Genomic DNA, 20000 nt, shown 5'->3' on the forward strand with positions numbered 1-20000 from the left:
ATAGTCCGGCTCTTGAATCATCATCAAGATCTTACTGCACATGTCGCCCCAGGGAATGACTGCGCTCGTTCGACATCTCCAGTGAGGGAATCTAGTCACTCAATGACTGGAGCCCGGTGGCAGGCAGAGAAAGGGAGAGAAAAGTAGGAAAGCTGTAAGTTCAGGGCCGCCCCTGCTGCACATGTGGCTCATTACCACAAAAATAGTTATTTCTAAATAAAAAAAAAAATCTCTAAAAGGCAAAAAGTTAAAGATGACACATTCCTGTGTATTGCAGGCAAAAAAGAAAAATTATATATATATATATATATATATATATATATATATATATATATATATATATATATATATATATTATAGAATTTCACGTTTTAAAAATTACAAAAATGGAAAATGGGCCAATGCAAACGTTTTGGCACCTTTGGAAATTTGTGTGCTCAGATAACTTTGACCAAGATTTCAGACCTTACTCAGCCTGTTAGGATTATGGCTTGTTCACTATCATCGTTAGGAAAGGCCAGGGGGTGCAAGTTTCACAGCTTTATAAAAAGCCAGTCTCCTCCAACCTTATGCCAAAAATCAGCAGCCATAGGTTCTTCTAAGCAGCTGCCTAGCACTCTGAAAATGAAAATAGTAGAGGCCCACAAAGCAGAAGAAGACTATAAGAAGATGTTCGAAAAGTTATTAAGAAATTACAGTTACAAAAGAACAGTGGAGGTCAAGATCAGGTTTGGAAGACCAAGCAAAATATCTGTGAGAACTGCTGGTAGGATTGCTAGAGAGGCAAATCAGAAGCACCGTTGACTTCAAAAGACCTTCAGGAAGATTAGGAGATTTAGCAGACTCTGGAGTTGTGGTAGATTGTTTTACTGTTCAGAGACACCTGCACAGATATGGCCTTCAAGGAATAGTCACCAGAAAAAAACCTCTCCTGCAGAGTTAGAAGTGTATGGAAGAACATCTAAACCAGCTTGATACATTTTGGAAACAAGTCCTGTGGACCGATGAGGTTAAAATAGAACTCTTTGGCCGCAATTATAAAAGGTATGTGTGGCGAAATAACGACACAGAATTTCAGGAAAAGAATATCTCACCAACCATTAAGCATGGGGACGGATCAATGATGCTTTGAGGTTGTGTTGCAGCCAATGGCACGGGGAACATTTCATGGGTAGAGGGAACAATGGATTCAAATAAATTTCAACAGATTTTTGATGCAAACATTACACCTGTAAAAAAGCTGAAGTTGAAAGGAGGATGATTTCTCCTAAACGCATGTCAAATTCCACAATAGACTTCCTCAAAAGGCACAAGCTAAAGGTTTAACAATGGCCCTCACAGTCCCCTGATCTAAAAAGCATTGAAAATCTGTGGCTAGACCTCCAAAGAGCAGTGCATGCAAGACGAGCCAGGAATCTCACAGAACTGGAGACTTTTCCCAGGAAGAATGGATGAAAATCCCTCAGACAAGAACTGAAAGACTCTGGCTGCTACCAAAAGCGTTTACAAGCTTTGATACTTGCCAAAGGGATTGCTACTATGTACTAACTAAGCGGGGTGCTGACATTTTTGTCATTGTCGTTTTCCTTTTTTGTTAAGTTTAAAATGTTAATGATGAAAATAATTTTTTTTAGTTTTGCCTAAAATACAAAGTAAATGTGTCATCTTTAACTTTAAGCCTTTTTAGAGATCAGTTCATCTTCAACTTGCTTAACTGTTCACACTGTCATTTTGACTAGGGGTGCCCAAACTTTTGCATGCCACTTTATGTGCATCATGTGACTGCCGACCTGCACTGGGAATACAATAGTCACGATGGTGCATCACTCACTATCCCCGTTCAGCAGCCGCACACTGCAGACGTCTCCTCTGAGACTGTACAACCCATGTAATGTCCCTCCTCGGGTTTCATGGCTCTTATGGGTCAGACATTGACTTTGTGGTTAGCTGCCTATAGATTGATTATGCTGCAGAGTGATATCCAGGCTGACTAAAGGCCACTTTACACGCTGCGATATCGGTACCGATATCGCTAGCGTGCGTACCCACCCCCATCGGTTGTGCGACACGGGCAAATCGCTGCCCTTGGTGCACAACATCGCCCAGACCCGTCACACTACTTACCTGCCCTGCGACGTCGTAGAGACCGGCGAACCGCCTCCTTTCTAAGGGGGCGGTCCGTGCGGTGTCACAGCGACGTCTCTAAGCATCCGTTTAATCAAAGCGGAGGGGTGGAGATGAGCAGGACGTAACATCCCGCCCACCTTCTTCCTTCCTCATTGCGGGCGGCGGCAGGTAAGGAGATGTTCCTCGTTCCTGCGACGTCACACGTAGCGATGTGTGCTGCCGCAGGAGCGACGAACTACATCGTACACGCTGTCGCAGCGATATTTGAGAATGGACTCCCATGTCACCGATGAGCGATTTTGAACGTTTTTGCGACGATGCAAAATCGCTCATAGGTGTCACACGCAAAGACATCGCTAATGCGGCCGGATGTGCGTCACTAATTCCGTGACCCCAACGACATCGCATTAGCGGGTACTCACGCATTAGCGCTGTCGCAGCGTGTAAAGCGGCCTTTAAAGTAATTAGCATTTTTTTCCAATAGATCATTGTCCAGAAGTCTCTTTAGCCCCCTAATTATCCCCAGTGTGCCCACTCCCATCCCCAGAGACTGTTCGGTATTTGCCGTCTGGTTATATAATATACTTGGAAGCAGCAGTAAATCATTAGTAAAATAATATCTGCTGGCGGGGTTAGATAAGAGTCGCTGCATTAATCCTAATGCGTTCAGCCAGGCATCTAAATACACAATATAATCCGATGTCTAAATGTCACTTTTTTTCGCCGTCACCAGCAGAACGTTCTCTATTTATATAGTAAGTCCTGTGATGAGAATATGGAAAATGACTAATATTGTGTAAAGGTACACCATCGCTCTTCTGTTCCTTTGTTGACTTGCAGGGCACAGTAGGTGATTAGATACAATGTTGTGGGCATCTGAGCCCTGCAGCTTGGGTGCCTGTCTGCCGGTGTGATAATACAATGTTTTCTTCTCCCTTCAGCACCATATTCCTGGTCCTTCTTTTCTCTCAATACGCCAGAAACGTCAAGCTGCCGCTTCCCATATACAAGTCTAAGAAGGGATGGACGGCTTACAAGTTACAACTGTTCAAAATGTTTCCCGTAAGTTGCCGTATTGTGTGTCGGACGTGGATGCGTGGTTGTTGGACTATCTGATTGGACGTATTTGCTGAGTTGTTTTTTCTCCTCCAGAACTTATGCTAAAAAAAACCCAAAACATAAATCTTATTCCTGTGAGATGCACAGTTGTCAGCGGATGCTGTGCACATCAGTGCCCCGAGGTGGATCCCGCTGATACATAAATAGCTGTAAATTTGTCTCCCGAGTCACAGAGCTGAGATATGCTGCTAAGGACCAGATGTGGGTTAAGCCTTTGTATCCTGACACTCGGAGCATTAGAAATGGCAATTATAGAACAAACAAAGTTAGGAAAGCGCCCCTGTATTCTGCCTTTTTAGGGACCTTATTGCACAGTGGGGTTTTTAAGGTGCTTAGAATAAATAAGGTCCACACTTGGGGATGACTGATATACTCCTTCTCTAACTGAGGAATCTCTGGTCAAGGCCATTTAAGCCCTTCATATGCTGTGGTCAATAAAAGCTAAAACCCTAGGTAGTTTACAAAGAGGTATATGTTGGCATTGCATATGGGAGAGTAAAAAAAAAATTGTGGAAGTAGAAAAAAAAGTAAGTCACGGTGAAAGAATAACTATCCTTTCTTCATTTAGGATGTTAGGGAAAAATATATATAAATGTAAATATATAAATATATATAATTTACATTAGTGCCTTGTGAAAGTATTAGGCCACTTTGAATTTCTCAACCTTTTCCCACATTTCAGGCTTCAACTATAAAGATAAAAATGTTAATGTTCTGGTGATGAATCAACAACAAGTGGGACACAATTGTGAAGTTGAACGAAATTTATTGCTTATTTTAAACTTTTATAAAAAATAATAAACTGAAAATTGTGGCGTGTAATATTATTCATCCCCTTTAAGTTAATACTTTGTAGCGCCACCTTTTGCTGCGAATACAGCTGCAGTCGCTTGGGGAATGTGTCTATCAGTTTTGCACATCGAGAGACTGAAATTCTTGCCCATTCTTTCTTTGCAAACAGCTGGAGCTGAGTGAGGTTGGATGGAGAGTGTTTGTGAACAGCAGTTTTCAGCTCTTTCCACAGATTCTCGATTGGATTCAGGTCTGGACTTTGACTTGGCCATTCTAACACCTGAATACGTTTTTGTGATCCATTCCATTATAGATTTTGCTTTATGTTTTTGTCATTGTCTTGTTGAAAGAGAAATCTCCGTCCCAGTCTCAGGTCTTTCACAGACCCCAACAGGTTTTCTTCAAGAATGGTCCTGTATTTGGCTCCATCCATCTTCCCATCAATTTTAACCATCTTCTCTGTCCCTGCTGAAGCAAAGCAGGCCCAAGCCATGATGCTGCCACCACCATGTTTGACAGTTGGGATGGTGTGTTCAGGGTGATGAATTTTGTTGCTTTTACGCCAAACATATCGTTTGGCATTGTGCCCAAACAGTTTGATTTTGGTTTCATCTGACCAGAGCACCTTCTTCCACATGTTTTGTGTGTCTCCCAAGTGGCTTGTGGCAAACTTTAAACAACATTTTTTATGGCTATCTTTGAGAAATGGCTTTCTTCTTGCTACTCTTCCAAAAAAGGCCAGATTTGTCCGGTGTACAACTGATTATTATCCCATGGACAGACTCTCCCACCTCAGCTGTAGATCTCTGCAGTTCATCCAGAGTGATCATGGGCCTCTTGGCTGCATCTCTGATCAGTCTTCTCCATGTTTGAGATGAAAGTCTGGATGGACGGCCGGGTCTTGATAGATTTGCAGTGGTATGATACTCCTTCCATTTCAATATGATCGCTTTCACAGTGTTCCTTGGGATGTTTAAAGTTTTGGAAATGTTTATGCAACCAAATCCAGCTTTAAACTTCTCCACAACAGTATCACGGACCTGCCTGTTGTGTTCCTTGGTCTTCATGATGCTATCTGCGCTTTAAACAGAACACTGAGACTATCACAGAGCAGGTGCATTTATACGAAGACCTAATTACACACAGGTGGATTATATTTATCATCATCAGTCATTTAGGACAACAATGGATCATTCAGAAATCCTCAATGAACTTCTGGAGTGAGTTTGCTGCACTGAAAGTAAAAAGGACTAATAATATTGCACACCCCAATTTTCAGTTTTTTATTTTTTACAAAAATTTAAAATAAGCAATATATCGTTCACCTTCACAATTGTGTCCCACTTGTTGTTGATTCTTCACCGTAACATTAACATTTTTATCTTTGTTTGAAGCCTGAAATGTTTATTAAAAGGTTGAAAAATTCAAGGGGGCTGAATACTTTCACAAGGCACTGTGTGTGTGTGTGTGTGTGTGTGTGTGTGTGTGTGTGTGTATATTTTTTTATTTTTTAATTCCCTAGCATCTTGAAGGAAGAAAGGATAGTTATTCTTTCCCCTTGACTTTTTTTTCTACTTCCACAATTGTTTTTTTTAGTATATAATATACAAGAGCATCGCTAAAAACCCAAACTAGCCCAACCAAATCAAATGATTATGCTGCCTGTCCTACATAATGAAGTAAGGACTCATTCAGACAAGCATCTGATATGAACGTGTGCTGTCCAAGTAAAAATTTCACAACCGATATAACTGATTGTCGATGTAAAAAAAAAATATGTTTCACAGCGTGCACTATTCTCATTCTCGTCTATGCTCCAAAAATTAAACATCCCATATGGGTCATCCACATATCATATGTTAGACTTTCAATCCACAAAACTGTATTTGATCATGTACATATTAAACTGTTGATGTCTAATATCTGATGCTCCAAGGATGTCGCACAGACATAAAAAACGGACACACTGATCACAAAATAGATGAAAATTGTCTTCGTTTTCTGGATGAAATTTGTCTACAAATTGTGACTATTTGGTTTCCTTTTTATTAGGAAGCAAATAAATAGGACAAAATAACTGAAAACTTCTTCAGTCTGTATAACTATTCACCCCCTATAGTCAGTGCTTTGTAGAGCCTCATTTTGTAGCAATTACAACTGCAAGTCTGTTTGGATAAGTCTCTGACTTTCCACGTCTTCCCACTGAGATTTTTGCCCATTCATAAAGACAAAAGTGCTCCAGCGCCTTCAAATTATCAATGGGATTAAGGTCTGGGCTTTGACTTGGGCCACTCCAATATAGTTACACATTTCCCCTTAAACCACGAGTGTGGCTTTAGCAGTATGCTTTGGCTCATTGTCTTGTTGGAAGGTGAATCTTCGTCCCAGGTTTTGCTCAAGAACATCCCTTTATTTTGCACCATGCACCTTCTCTTCGATTTGGTCCATTTTTCCTGTCTCTCCTGCTGAATTTCATCCCCACATCATGATGCTGCCACCACCATGTTTCTTTGTGAGGATGGTACTCTTGGGGTGATGAGCGGTGTTGTTTTGGCACCAGACATAGCGCTTACTTTTTGGCAGCAAAAAGTTCAATTTTTTTTTCTAATCTGACCACAGCACGTATCTCCAATTTTTGGCTCTAAGTATAGGCTTTTTCTGGTCACTCTTCCATAAAGGAGAGCTCAAGCAAGTGTCTGTTTTATTGTGGTCATATGGACAGATACTCCAGTCTCTGCTTGGGAAGTCTGCAGCTCATTCAGGTTTACCTTTTGGTCTCTGTGTGCCATCTGATTGATTAATGCCCTCCTTGCCCGGGCTGAGATTTTGGTGTGCGGCCCTCTCTTGGCAGGCTTGTTGTGGTACCTTGTTTTTTCTATTTGATGATAATGGATTTGATGGCGCTCCAGGTGATCATTAGCGATTGGGATATTTTTTTTTAGAACCCAACCGTGACTTGTACTTCTCAATAGGTTTGTCTGACTTGTTTGGAGATCTCCTTAGTCTTCATGGTGTTGTTTGGAAATCTCCTTGGTTTTTATGGTGTTGTTTTGAGGTCTTCATGGTGTTGTATGGAGATCTCTTTGGTCTTCATGGTGGTGTATGGAGGTCTCCTTGGTCTTCATGGTGGTGTATGGAGATCTCCTTGGTCTTCATGGTGGTGTATGGAGATCTCCTTGGTCTTCATGGTGGTGTATGGCGATCTCCTTGGTCTTCATGGTGTTGTATGGAGATCTCCTTGGTCTTCATGGTGGTGTATGGAGATCTCCTTGGTCTTCATGGTGGTGTATGGAGATCTCCTTGGTCTTCATGGTGGTGTATGGAGATCTCCTTGGTCTTCATGGTGGTGTATGGAGATCTCCTTGGTCTTCATGGTGTTGTATGGAGATCTCCTTGGTCTTCATGGTGGTGTATGGAGATCGCCTTGGTCTTCATGGTGTTGCAGCCTCTGTGGCCTTTCAGAAAGGTGTGTATATACTGACGGACCCCAGGACACTTAGATTGCGCACAGGGGAACTTCCTTTCACTAAGCATGTGACTTATGAAGGTAATTGCTTGCACCAGAAATTTTTTGGTGTTTTATCACAAAAGGATTGAATACATACGCACATAGCAACTTTTATTTATTTTACAGCATAAATTTTAATTTTTACCTATATTTTTCACACTTCACTTCCCCAACTAAAGCTATTTAGCACTGATGCATCACACAAAAATCAGATTACAAACATATTTAAACAGAGGTTGTAATGTCACAAAATAGGCAACAAGCCAAGGGGGTGAATACGTTGATAAGGCACTGTAATAATGTGAACTGAGTGTATGACTATGAACTGGTTTGTAAGCATTTACTTCCTTCTCTCCATATAGATCATCATGGCCATCCTGGTGTCCTGGCTGCTCTGCTTCATATTTACTGTGACCGATGTCTTTCCACCAGATAGTAGCGCGTATGGGTTTTATGCCCGCACTGATGCCAGGCAAGGGGTTTTGGCAGTTGCCCCTTGGTTCAATGTTCCATATCCATGTAAGTATGGTTCTATACTGTATCCCATACACTATTTTCTTTATTATTTTATCACACAGATGCGGCTCTAATTTTATTTTATTTTTTAATTGTTTGGTTTTTTTGCCTATTTTTCACTAAAACGTAGCTCTATTTTTGTAGATTACTTTATAGTTTACTACTAGATACGCTCTGAAGATTTTTGCACAGATTATGGCACTTTACATGGTTTTAAAATCTTATTTATCCTTTTGTTGTCTTTCTATTGTCTCATTATTAGAAGTCTTAGGGCTTGCTTACACAAGGGTATAATATGGCTGAGTGCTACTCCATGTTTTATCAGATAGCACTTGGCACATTGTTATACTATAAGCAAGTGCAGACCAGCGCTTTTTTCTTATGCCGATTCGCATGCTGCGATTAGCAGTTATATCAGAAGGCACGCCCCCATACAAGTCTATGGGCGCGTGCAAAACATCAGATTGTACTTGGATGTCATCTGATGGAGAAATTAAGTTGTCTTCTCCTCCTGTGCTCCGATTCTCATATGCGCGGGAATCTGATCACAAGAAATTACACTTTTCTCTCGCTCTGATCAGAATTTGATCTGATTTTCATTTATTTACAAAAAAAACCCTGAAATCCCCAATTAAAAACACCTTATTAGAATATAATTAAAAATATGAAAAATCTTAAACAAAACAGCAAGAAGGAAGGACATATAACCTATTAGGGATAGAGATAGAAGGGCTAAGGGGTGCGCTACGAGACCCTAGGATATTTAGCCCTACACATTAATGGAGGGTATGACACTATAAGTTTTTGAGCACCCCCGTTCCACGTCGGCTTGCCCTTTACATGTCCCTGCTGGTGTAGGATAGCCTAGATATGTAACATAGAAGCCAAAATTGTCAAAGTCACATAGTGGCCTGAAATCATTGTTATAGAGGTATTTGGGACAGAGATAAGGTGGCTAAGGGGTGCCCTAAAAAAACCCTAGGGTATTCCGCCTCCGCCCTACAACGAAGGATATGATGCTGTAAGTTTTTGGGCGCCCCCGTTCCACATTGGCTTGTTCTTATCCCTGATTTTTATTTGCATGATCCCTCAGATTCTCTCCCATGAGAGAACATACGTCTGTGTGACCCCGGCCTTAGCTGAGGCCTGTCCGGCTATAACTTTATATAGGGAATGGTTCCTCTGTGCTGCCCCCCACTAAAGAGCATTAGGAGCATTTCCTATAGAGACACTCTGACACATGACCACTCCGGTTTGGACTGGCAAATGCTGGTAATTTATTATTTGGGGACATGTAAACTGGCATTTACAGCACCCCTGTTTTGATCCTGCATTGCATCCGGTCTTTGTTTATTAAGAGTCCGTGATCCTTCGTGATCGGCCCATTTTTTACTGTTGTGAATGAGTACCGTGCGCCACATTCTGCCTCTGTCAGCTTAGTATACCATAGTTAAAGGGGTTGTTCACCTTTGCAGAGTTTTTTTTTTTTTTTTATTTTATTTAATTGTTATCACATACTTTATTTGGGGCTTATCTTTTTTTCCATTGGATTTTATTAAAAATGTTGTGCCATTTGGGTCCTCTATCCTCTTTATTGCATGGTCTATTGCTGGCTGCAGAGTTGATATTGATCGGACAGCTTGCAACCTTTGTCTTTTTCTAAGCTCCTCTCAACTGGTTTATGACCACGTCATTGAATGTGCAAGAAAGACCATAAAGGCTCTAAAAGCAAAACCATGTGAAAGGTTCAATGAAACCCTATACCAAAAATGATTTTAAGTCCCAAATACATGCATTTAAGTTACATAGTTATGTAGGTTGAAAAAAAGACCTAGGCCCATCTAGTTCAACCTCCCTCCACCAATTATACATTTTGTCACTAAGTCATTTATAACAGACAATGTTGTGTGTACTGAGGAAATCATGGAGCCCTTTTTTTAAAAAAGGTGTTATAGTATCTGCCATTACTACCTCTTGTGGTAGGGCATTCCACAGTCTGACTGCTCTAACTGTAAAGAACCCTTTCCTATTTAGCTGCCGGAATCGCTTTTCTTCCACTCGCAGTGAATGACCCCTGGTCCTTAGTATTGTCTTTGGAAGGAATAAGTCATGTGCCAGTCCTTTATATTGACCAGACATGTATTTATACATATAAATGAGATCTCCTCTGAGACGTCTTTTTTCAAAGCTAAAGAAATCCAACTTTTCCAACCTCTTATCATATGTGAGGCCTCCATTCCTTGTAGTAAAATTCTCCCCCGAAGATGAACAACCCCTTTAATAATGCTGTACGGATGGCTGTCAGTTGAACGATCATTTGGCTGAAATAGCGCTCTCCTGACTCTTCCATACAGAGGCCGAGGGCTCCTGAATTCTCTTAGACTCCTTTGGTGACTTGCTTCCCAGAGAAAAAAAGGATCCACCATCAGAAATTCCACCTTCTCACATTCAGCAGAATCTGTCGGGGGGCGAGCCACGAGGCCTCATACACATTACACTGTCATCTGAGGATCTCGCCGGATCCGGGCGACGTTAATCTAATGTGTTTGGGAGCTCAACAGTGCCTAGCATGCTCCGTGCAGACCCTGAATAAGCCGGGCATGCTTATAGACCGGAGGATCTTCTGACCAGTAGAATTTAGAAGCTATTTTGCAATGATATTGGCCTGTAACTTACTGAGATGTCCAGTGAATCTAGACGTAAACTGTATAATGAAAGACAAATCTGGAGCTACGCTTTACGTTCTCATCCCTACTTATAAAGCACATGTTTGTCATCAGGAGCAATATGCCACAGTGTAGGGCTCTGTTCATAGAACGTTTTTCATGCATATGTGCAAGAAAAGCTCTACGGACGACCCTTATTGACCCAGCATAGTCTGAGTGCTCTTTTGGGTATGCATTTGTATACTTAATGAAATAGTATCATCAAAGTAGAAAATGCTCACTACCCTGAGCCCGTCCATAGTGGCATACATCAGAGGTGAACCTGGTGTATACCGCAGATGGATGTCTCAGGCGCTGTGTGAACAGAGACTATATGTGAAAATCTCATGGCCTCATCTTTGTATAGCATTGAACCACCTTAAAGGGAACCGGTCACCAGTTTTGGGGCCTATAAGCTGCGGCCTCTGGGCTGTTATATACAGCATTCTGACATACTATATATAAGAGCTCAGGCCGCTGTGTAGAACCTAAAAATCACTTTATAATACTTACCTAAACGGTCGCTGTGGTTGAGTTGGGTCATATGGGCGTCTTTGTTCTCCGGTGCCATCTTTGTCGTCCTTCTTCTGAAGCCTGGGTGCATGACGTGTCCTATGTCATCCACACAACCTGACACTGGGGTCCTGCATAGGCACACTTTGATCTGCCCTGAGCAGGGCAGATCAAAGTATTGTATTGTGCCTGCGCATGACCGGTGAGTGTGTATGACGTAGGATACGTTATGCACACAGGCTTCAGAAGTAGGACGAAGATAGCCGAAAGAGGAGGCGCAGCCACCGGAGAACGGAGGCGCCCATATGTCCCAACTCCACCGGAGCGACTGGTTTAGGTAAGTATTATAAAGGGATTTTTACATTCTACACAGCGGCCTGGGCTCTTTTATAGAGCATGTTAGAATACTGTATATAAGAGACCACTGGTGGTGGCCGCAGCTTATAGGCCCCAAATCTGCTTACAGGTTTCCTTTAATTTGCACCCAATATCTGCTGTGTCTTAGCATAAACATGTCTGACTTCTGACAACTGGCACGAGGTTAAAGGGGTGGGCTACTTTCTAATTGGTTTATACAAATGTCCGGGAACTATCTCATTAATCCAGCTACTAATATGCTCTGACCGCAGCAGCGCCAACGTCGCCCCCAAACAATGAGACGCTCCATTCTGGAACGAGGCCGCTAAAGGAGGTCACGTGACATCCATAGAATAGCGCTGCTCATGCCCCAGTTTCTGATGGCGGGTGCAGACGGATCTCACTCCCCTCCATAAGCGCCCGTGTTCTGGACCAAAATATTACATTCCATCAGTAACTGGATTAAATTGATATGTCACACATTTGTACAATACATAGAATATGGCCAGCCCCTTTACGCGGTGCTCTTCCCCAGACCGCACTCTCTGTGTACACTGCTCTGCCCCATACTGTGCGTGCTTAGACCCCACTGATGGTAGAAGGGGTAGTAATAATAATGTTGACGTGTTTATTACTGCCCCCCACTGGCTGTTCTGGGATTTGTACTGGAAGCGAGAACACACAGGCTAAGCCCTTTAGAAATCATCTTGTACTTTTGCCGTTACAGCGTTAATCTCACCGCTTGTGGCTTTCCCTCCATTAGAGCAGTGTACACAGGGGCTTGCATATCTTGTGTTTTCGAATGCTGGTTTCAGGACGCATCAGTCTATGACAACGATTCTTGTAGAAATCAAGGTAACATTGTATATTCCATTCATTTGTTGTTTTGGTCACTTAAAAAAAAAAAATGTACTTTTGTTAAAATTTTTGTCACTTTAAAGGCAATCTGTCACCAAGTTTTTGCCGTGTAAGGTGAGAGCTGCATAATGTACAGGCAGAGATCCTGGTTCTGGCAATGTGTCACTTACTGGGCTGCTTGCTCTAGTTTTTAGAAAATCACTATTTTAGCAGCAGATTATCAAATAAGACTTCTTGATCTGCTACCAGGTAGTTCAACCACATCTTCCACCACTGATTGGCAGCCTATTGCCTATGCACAGTGTATATGGCTGTCAATCAGTGGTGTGGACGGCGTTATACCATGGTCGGCATTCAGAGAACTGGTAGATTTGCAGCTGATAAAACAGGGATGTGATCAAAACTGTGGCATTCCGCCCAGTAAGGCTATGTGCACACGTTGCGTACTGGCCTTGCAGAAATTTCTGCAGCGATTTGAACAGCACACGTGCGCTTCAAATCGCTTTAGAAAGAGTCCGTTGTGAAAAAAAAAAGGCGATTCCATGCGCTCTGAGTGCAGCTCCTGCCATAGACAGAGCGGGGGCTGCAGGCAGAGCGCAGGAAAGAAGTGACATGTCACTTAGAACGCGCGCTTCGGGCAGCAGCCGAAGCGATGCGCTCTAATATGCCACGTGCGCACGGCTCCTGCATAATCTTCATAATTATGCTGGGGACGCAGGACGCATGCAGTTACTGAGGTGCAGATCGCAGCGTAACTGCATGAAAATACGCAACGTGCGCACATAGCCTAAGGGATATATCACTGGAATCAGGGTTTCTGCCCCTACTTCATTCTGCTATCACATGGGATACCAAAAACTGCTGACAGTTTCTCTACAATAATGATATGATAGAGAATGATTAACCCTTTCTGCCTAAATAAAATTTAGGTCTAGGTAACACATTGGTGTTGGCAATTTGAGGACACTTTACCCCACCCCATTTTGCCCCTTTTCATCCCTGGTCATACCACATAGATGAAGTCTCTGAACCTCTTCTTCTTACATCAGAGACTCAAAGATAATTACTCTATTACTTTTACAAAACCCCAGGTCCTGTCCTGCCTTAATTGTGAGATGGGGCTCATTGTAACATTTGCATTAGGGCTCTATGGTTTCTGTGTCCTCCCTTGCCTGGAGACGTCGTATGGCTCCTACACGAGTTGTCAGTTAGTTGTCTAGTCCTGCATTAGTTAACAGATCCAGCTGGGGCCGACTTTGCCGTCCATCTTTTCATGAGAATGGCCCTCTGGCAAAACTACATCTCGCCTGCCACCCATGGTATTGATCAGCTGACTAATAGAAACCTGACCTGGCAAAGAGGTTGTCCAAGATTAGAAAAACATGACTGCTTTTTCAAGAAACAGCGCCACTCCTGACCATAGGTCACATACGGGTATTACAATTTAGTTCCATTTACTTCAATGGGAGTCAGCTGCAATTCTGCACTCAACCCATGTTCAGAGGTGGCACCACTTCGGAAAGAAAAGAGTTCTGTTTCTTCTAGTCTTGGACAACCCCTTTAAGCTGCTAAATCTTTCCTTTTGCTAATAAGCTGTAAGCTCCAGCATAACTTGCTATTGAGAAACTTGTATATTCATGTTGCTTTTTACATGGTAGTGAGAAGTCCTATGTAAAGCAATACTCTCATCAGAGACCTTCCCCTTTCACAATGCATACCCGGGGCCGATCAAACACACTCTGGCATCCTTCACCCAAAATGACTAGTCATATAGATGATAGTCAGATATGAAGTTTACACCACTGTTTGGTGAAAAACTATACACACCATCTTTAAATGTTATAGTTTTACGAATCTGGACCTTGAAAAACAAAACCTGTGTCTGGTCTGTGGTTCTTAAAATAATATGAATACAACCTTTGATGAGCAACATTACATGACAAATTACACAGCGCCATTAACAAATATGAGACCAAAATGCAGATGTGGTGTGAGATAAATTAAGTACACCCTCAATGGTTCCACAGGAATTAAGAGGGTAAATAGCAGCCAGGTACTGCTAATCCTACCTCTGTAAAAGCAGAAGTTTAGGCAGTTTGCTGGTCTGAAGCATTCAAGCATTTTTCTTAGAAATTGTCTCTTCAGTGAGGAAGCAATCCTAAAAGTCAAAAGTGACCCTTTAACAAGCTTTGTCATGTAACTTAGGATTTATGCCCGAACAGAACCTTAATTTGCTGACACTGTGTTTTGAAATGATTGTCCCTCATCAGTGCAAAGTATGACATCTGATCTGGCTTTATGAGAGGCTAAGACAGGGGTCTAAAGGAAAAAGCTATTCTCCTTGTGGAGACTGACAGAAAAACCGCAACCGTTTTTTTTTTTTTGCCGCTGGTTGCAGTTTTTTTGCATAGACTTACATTAGTGCCATATTGTGCCGCATGGGCTTGCTTTCTGTCCGGTTTTTGCCGCATGCAGCAGATTTAGCCCATGCGGCGGCCGGATGGAACGTTGCCTGGCACGTTTTTTGTCCGGCAAAAAAAACGCATCGTGCCGCATCCGCCCGATGCGGCGCGATTTGCAATGCATGCCTATGGACGCCGCATGCAGCGTCCATAGGCAACACCGCATCCGGCCGCCGCATGCGGTTTTTTCCACTGCGCATGCTCAGTAGCCTGCCGCAAGCGGCAAAAACCGGACAGGCCGCATGTTTTGTCACCGCATCCGTTGCATAGGTTTTAGAGCCGGATTGTCTGCTAAAATCGGAGGTGTGAAAGCAGCCTAAGCCGCAATGCTCCTCTGGGAAATATGCAAACTAGCTCTTCAGTGAGGAAGTAGACGAACTTTAGTTTTATGCCAGATTAGAACCTCAATTTCCAGACATGATGTTTTGGGATGGTTCCCCTTGCCCGTGCACAGTATGAGAGGCTAACACTGGGTCTAAAGGGAAAACAATTTTCCTTGCGGAGATAAATCGGAAGTCATATGACAAGGCTCGTTAAAGGTCACTTTTCACTTTTAGGATTGCTAGCGCCAATAGGTGGCACTAGACTTTGTCTACTTCTTCATTGAGACAATTTACAGATTTCCCAGAAGAGCATTGCGGCTTAAAGTCTCCTCACCATTGGCATGCTGGAATAGTGTGTCAGTCTCCACGAAGAGAATAGTTTTCCCCTTAGACCCTGTCTTAGCATCTCATATAACCAGATCAGATCTCATACTTTGCATTGATGAGGGACAACCATCCCGAAATACAGTGTCTTCATATTGAGGTTCTGATCTGGCATAAATCCTAAGTCCTATGACAAGACTCGTTAAAGGGTCACTTTTAGGATTGCCACATCCAATAGGTGGAAATAGCGTACGTCTACTTAGGCTGCTTTCACACTTGCGCTGGACGGGATCCGTAGCATTGCGTTGTGTGACGCATGCAACGGATGCGTTGCATATAGTGGCACAATGGATGCTACGGATCGTTCAAAATAACGCAATTCGTTATAGGGTTTTTTCCTTGACTTTACACATCTGAGCATGAGCAATTGTGTAAAGACGGATGCGTTAACGGAATCCGTCAAATGACGGATTCTAATGGAATCCGAAACCATAGGCGTCCATTATAAAAACAACGGACACAAACTGATTCCTGCAGGTTGCGTTTTTTGACACTCCGCCAAGCGCAGAAAAACGCTACATGCAGCGTTCCATCCGCTAGGCGGATGCAACGCAGCGTCGCCTGATGGATACAACGAAAGGCCATCCGTTTCTATCTGTAGCTAATAGAAGTCTATGAGGAATAAAACTGTTTCCTGCAACGGTTACCATAATTCCTCAAGGCAGCGGATAGCAACGGAAGCCGTCCAATGCAAGTGTGAAAGCAGCCTCACTGAAGAGACAATTTGCATGTTTCCCAGAGGAGCATTGTGCCTTAGTCTCCTCACCACTTGCATGTTGTAATGGTGTGTCAGGCGCTGCAAGGAGAATAGCTTTCCCTTTAGACCCCTTGCATTTTTCTTATAACTGTATAAGAACAGCAGGGCAACCAAATGCAAGTTCATCCCTCAAGGGCGCTTACTGAAGGCTCCCCTGCAGAAAGAAGGCACTTTAAGAGTCATGAACCTTAGTTGTAGATTGAGTTAAGTGGGTCATGGGTGACGCCAATTATAATCTGTGTAATGCTAACCTTGTCCTGACTCATTTGTATGTGATAGGGAATACCTCAGAATTACAATACATTGCAAATGTTAGTAACCGTACCCACTATTGCTCAATGAACAAGGTCAATGGGATGAGCAGTGAATTACACCTGGTGGTAATGTGATTATATTGAAACTGGTTTATGACTGTGCGTAATCTGAAAACCTTAACCCTTTACTGTCATGTCTGTAACAGATTTTCCTTGTGTTCTCTTGCAGTTCAGTGGGGTCTCCCGACCGTGTCGGCTGCGGGGGTCATCGGCATGCTGAGTGCTGTAGTAGCCAGTATTATCGAGTCTATTGGCGATTACTATGCCTGTGCCCGGCTGTCTTGTGCTCCGCCTCCTCCGATTCATGCCATTAATAGGTTAATAATTTTCTTTCACTCATATAAGTTTGTGTTTCTCATCCCATTCTCACATGATATGGGTTCCTGATTAGTCCGGTATTCTAGTCATGTTGCACGGCCGGATATTGCAGTGTATTATGCAGGTCATCCAACAATTGCACCTGTAAGTTTTGCAGGAGTCGGCATTTTAGATCCAGCACCTGCTCAGTCAATGACATGTTGTCTCTATACATACAATATTATCAGGTGGTCCTACCGAGCAGTCGGCTGGTTTGGTTAAATATATCTATAGGATATAATCATTTCACAAGTATGCAAAATTTTGGTTTATGAACATATTTGCAAATCCAATGACTAATTCTTATGTTTTCTTATGCCCTGACTTCGATTTTAACCCATCACTTATGGATTTTTCACAAAACGCACGTACAAGCGAGATGAACAAGGAAAATCATTATTGTAGCCAATAATGTACACAATATAAAATATATATATTCTGCAACTTTATTGGAAATGAATTCTCTTGACTTTTCCTTTTCTCTTCAAAGCTTCTCTTGATCCCTTTTCTCTTATAGTCGGCCTGCGGATCTTCTCTGTGAAGCATCCAGCAGTCGTCCCCCATCATGTTCTCGTTCTACCTTGGTATAGTCATTACATCTCCTTGATATCCTGATGAAATCTTTCTCCTTGCTATTTGCTAACAGCACCAAGGTTTTCAGGAAAGTAGTCAGAATGAGAATGTAAAAAATGTAACTTCAAATTCATCTTAGCTATCTTTATATGGCAAATGTCAGTTGTACCATGTTTGAAATTGTTAATAAAACGAAGTTAAAAAAAAAATTCATCTGACAACCCAAGGCTTTGGAATGTTTCAGCATGTTTTCCACTATGGACTTAAATTTTGGATCTTTTGTTATTACCTAGAAAGTTCTTCACGACTTCTTCAAAAGAATCCCAGGCCTTTTTCTCAACAACTTTAATATTAGTTTCAAACATGTCATCCTTCATGAGTTTCCAAATATCTGGACCCACAAAAATGCCTTCCTTCAGTATTGCTTCAGACAGTCCCTGAAACTTGGTACATTGGTACTTAAAAGTCTCTCCTTTTTTGGTAGAGTTTTCACTAACTGCTTAATCAGTCCAAGCTTCATGTGGAGTGGTGCAGCAGGAAAACTTTAGTGGAATCAACTAAACTTTTTGCATTTATGGTCTTGAGTGTAGGTTGCAAAGATTTTCTCGTTGGTTAACTTTCTTTGCTCCAGTGATGAGTTCTATCCCGGCTGTCCCATTCACAGAAAAGGCATGAGTACTTTGTGTATCCTCCTTGCTGCCCAAGGAGCTAAGAGAGAACTTTCAGATCACCACATATTGAACATACTTGATCCTCGTACTTAAATTTCTTGAGAATTAAGTGTAAATTCTCATAGCTTTCCTTCAAGTGCACAGAATGCCCTACAGGCACTGGAGCATACTTGCTACCATTGTGCAGCAGCAGCTTCCAGACCTCTTTTGGATTTAGGCTGGGGCAACACGGGGCACTACTGCGACGCTCGCATGTGACTCTGCTCACGCTGGCAGCACGGCAGGAGCCGAGTGTCATGCAAGTGTGCCTGCGTCTGAGGTCCGACCCTGTGAGCGGACCTCAGCTGCGGGGGGCGGGCCGGCGCTGAGGAGGGGCGTGCCGGCACGGAGGAGGGGAAGGAGGGATTTCTCTCCCTCTCTCCTCCGTAGCCGGCTATTGCGATTCTCGCTCTGCACGCGCGGTACACCGGTGTACCGCGAGTGCAGTGCGATTTTTCTCTCGCACAATTCACTTGAATGGGTGCGAGAGAAAAGAGTCTCGGCTTACAATCGCAGCATGCTGCGATTTGTTTTCTCGGTCCGATTAGGGCTGAGAAAATAATCGCTCATGTGTGCTGACACACAGGCTAGAATTGATCCAAGGGGAATGCGATGTTTTATCGCACTCCACTCGCACCGATTTTCTCGCCGTGTGGCTTAGGCCTTATCATTAGAATCTCAACTCGCTCACATTGTACTTAATATTACATTTCTCCATGAGCCCAGGAACATCAATGCAATACACTTGTTATGAAAATATAATAAGCAGATATGTTTTCAGGGTCTCTGCATCAGGAGTGACCCTCTCCACCCCCCCCCCCCATCCCTCCAGGGCCGTGCCAAATTAACTGAAGGAAAAGATTTCCTTGTCAGGAGATGTAACAGATACATTTGAATTAGCTTACCACACCTCCCCCCAGTTCTTCAAATACCCCCTGCGTAGCAAGAGACGCTCCAACGACAATCTGTATACACCGGGGCGGTGTACAAGTTTCCTGCAGGAATATAGCTTTGTTGATCAAAAGGCTAGGGCAGCCGTATTGTCTTCTTTGGGGAAGTATTAATATTGCTAGATACATATGTCCCCCAGATACGGCGGGCATACCGCTGATCTCAAAATTCCATAACGCACAGCTCACCTATTTCAGCTTAATCGTAGGACATACGGAAGAGCCAGAAATTAAAATCTGCCCCCCAGAACATACCAGATCCCCCTTGTGTGGTATCCACCTTCTGCTAAAATCATAATATATAATACAAGGGTAATATCGTCCGTGTGGGATGCTCCCACACGGAGATATGAGGACCATGAGGATTCCATAATGTTGGAAGAGGGGAAAACACCCTCCCTTACATGATGTCAGCAGAGGTGGGGTTTGCGGGTGAGACCGAGGTTGATGAAAGCCAGTGTCTTAGTACCCACTGTGTCAATGCCTAGAGGATATACATTCTGTGCATAGGATTGTCCTTTCCCCTATAGCTGAGCCATATTCCGTGACCAGGTGTAGTAATTTTTCATGTTTTTCCCTTTTATTTTTATGTAATTGTATACTGTATGTGTATTGTTCCCTTTTGTAAATTCTTGTATATTTTTATAAACACTGCCTATTTTCGGATTAAATATA

At 42.8% G+C, this 20000-nt stretch overlaps 1 protein-coding gene across 1 annotated transcript in view; it reads left to right on the forward strand.

The window, feature by feature from the left end:
• SLC23A2 (solute carrier family 23 member 2) overlaps positions 1-20000 on the forward strand; it is a 51007-nt gene that overhangs the window by 12878 nt on the left and 18129 nt on the right. Inside the window, exons 5-7 of the mRNA XM_075342923.1 lie at positions 3069-3189; positions 7909-8065; positions 16905-17052. Of these exons, the coding sequence (XP_075199038.1) occupies positions 3069-3189; positions 7909-8065; positions 16905-17052 (426 nt within the window). The remainder of the gene's footprint in view (positions 1-3068; positions 3190-7908; positions 8066-16904; positions 17053-20000) is intronic.

The sequence above is a fragment of the Anomaloglossus baeobatrachus genome, chromosome 4 (assembly GCF_048569485.1).
Source record: "Anomaloglossus baeobatrachus isolate aAnoBae1 chromosome 4, aAnoBae1.hap1, whole genome shotgun sequence".
NCBI lineage: Eukaryota > Metazoa > Chordata > Amphibia > Anura > Aromobatidae > Anomaloglossus > Anomaloglossus baeobatrachus.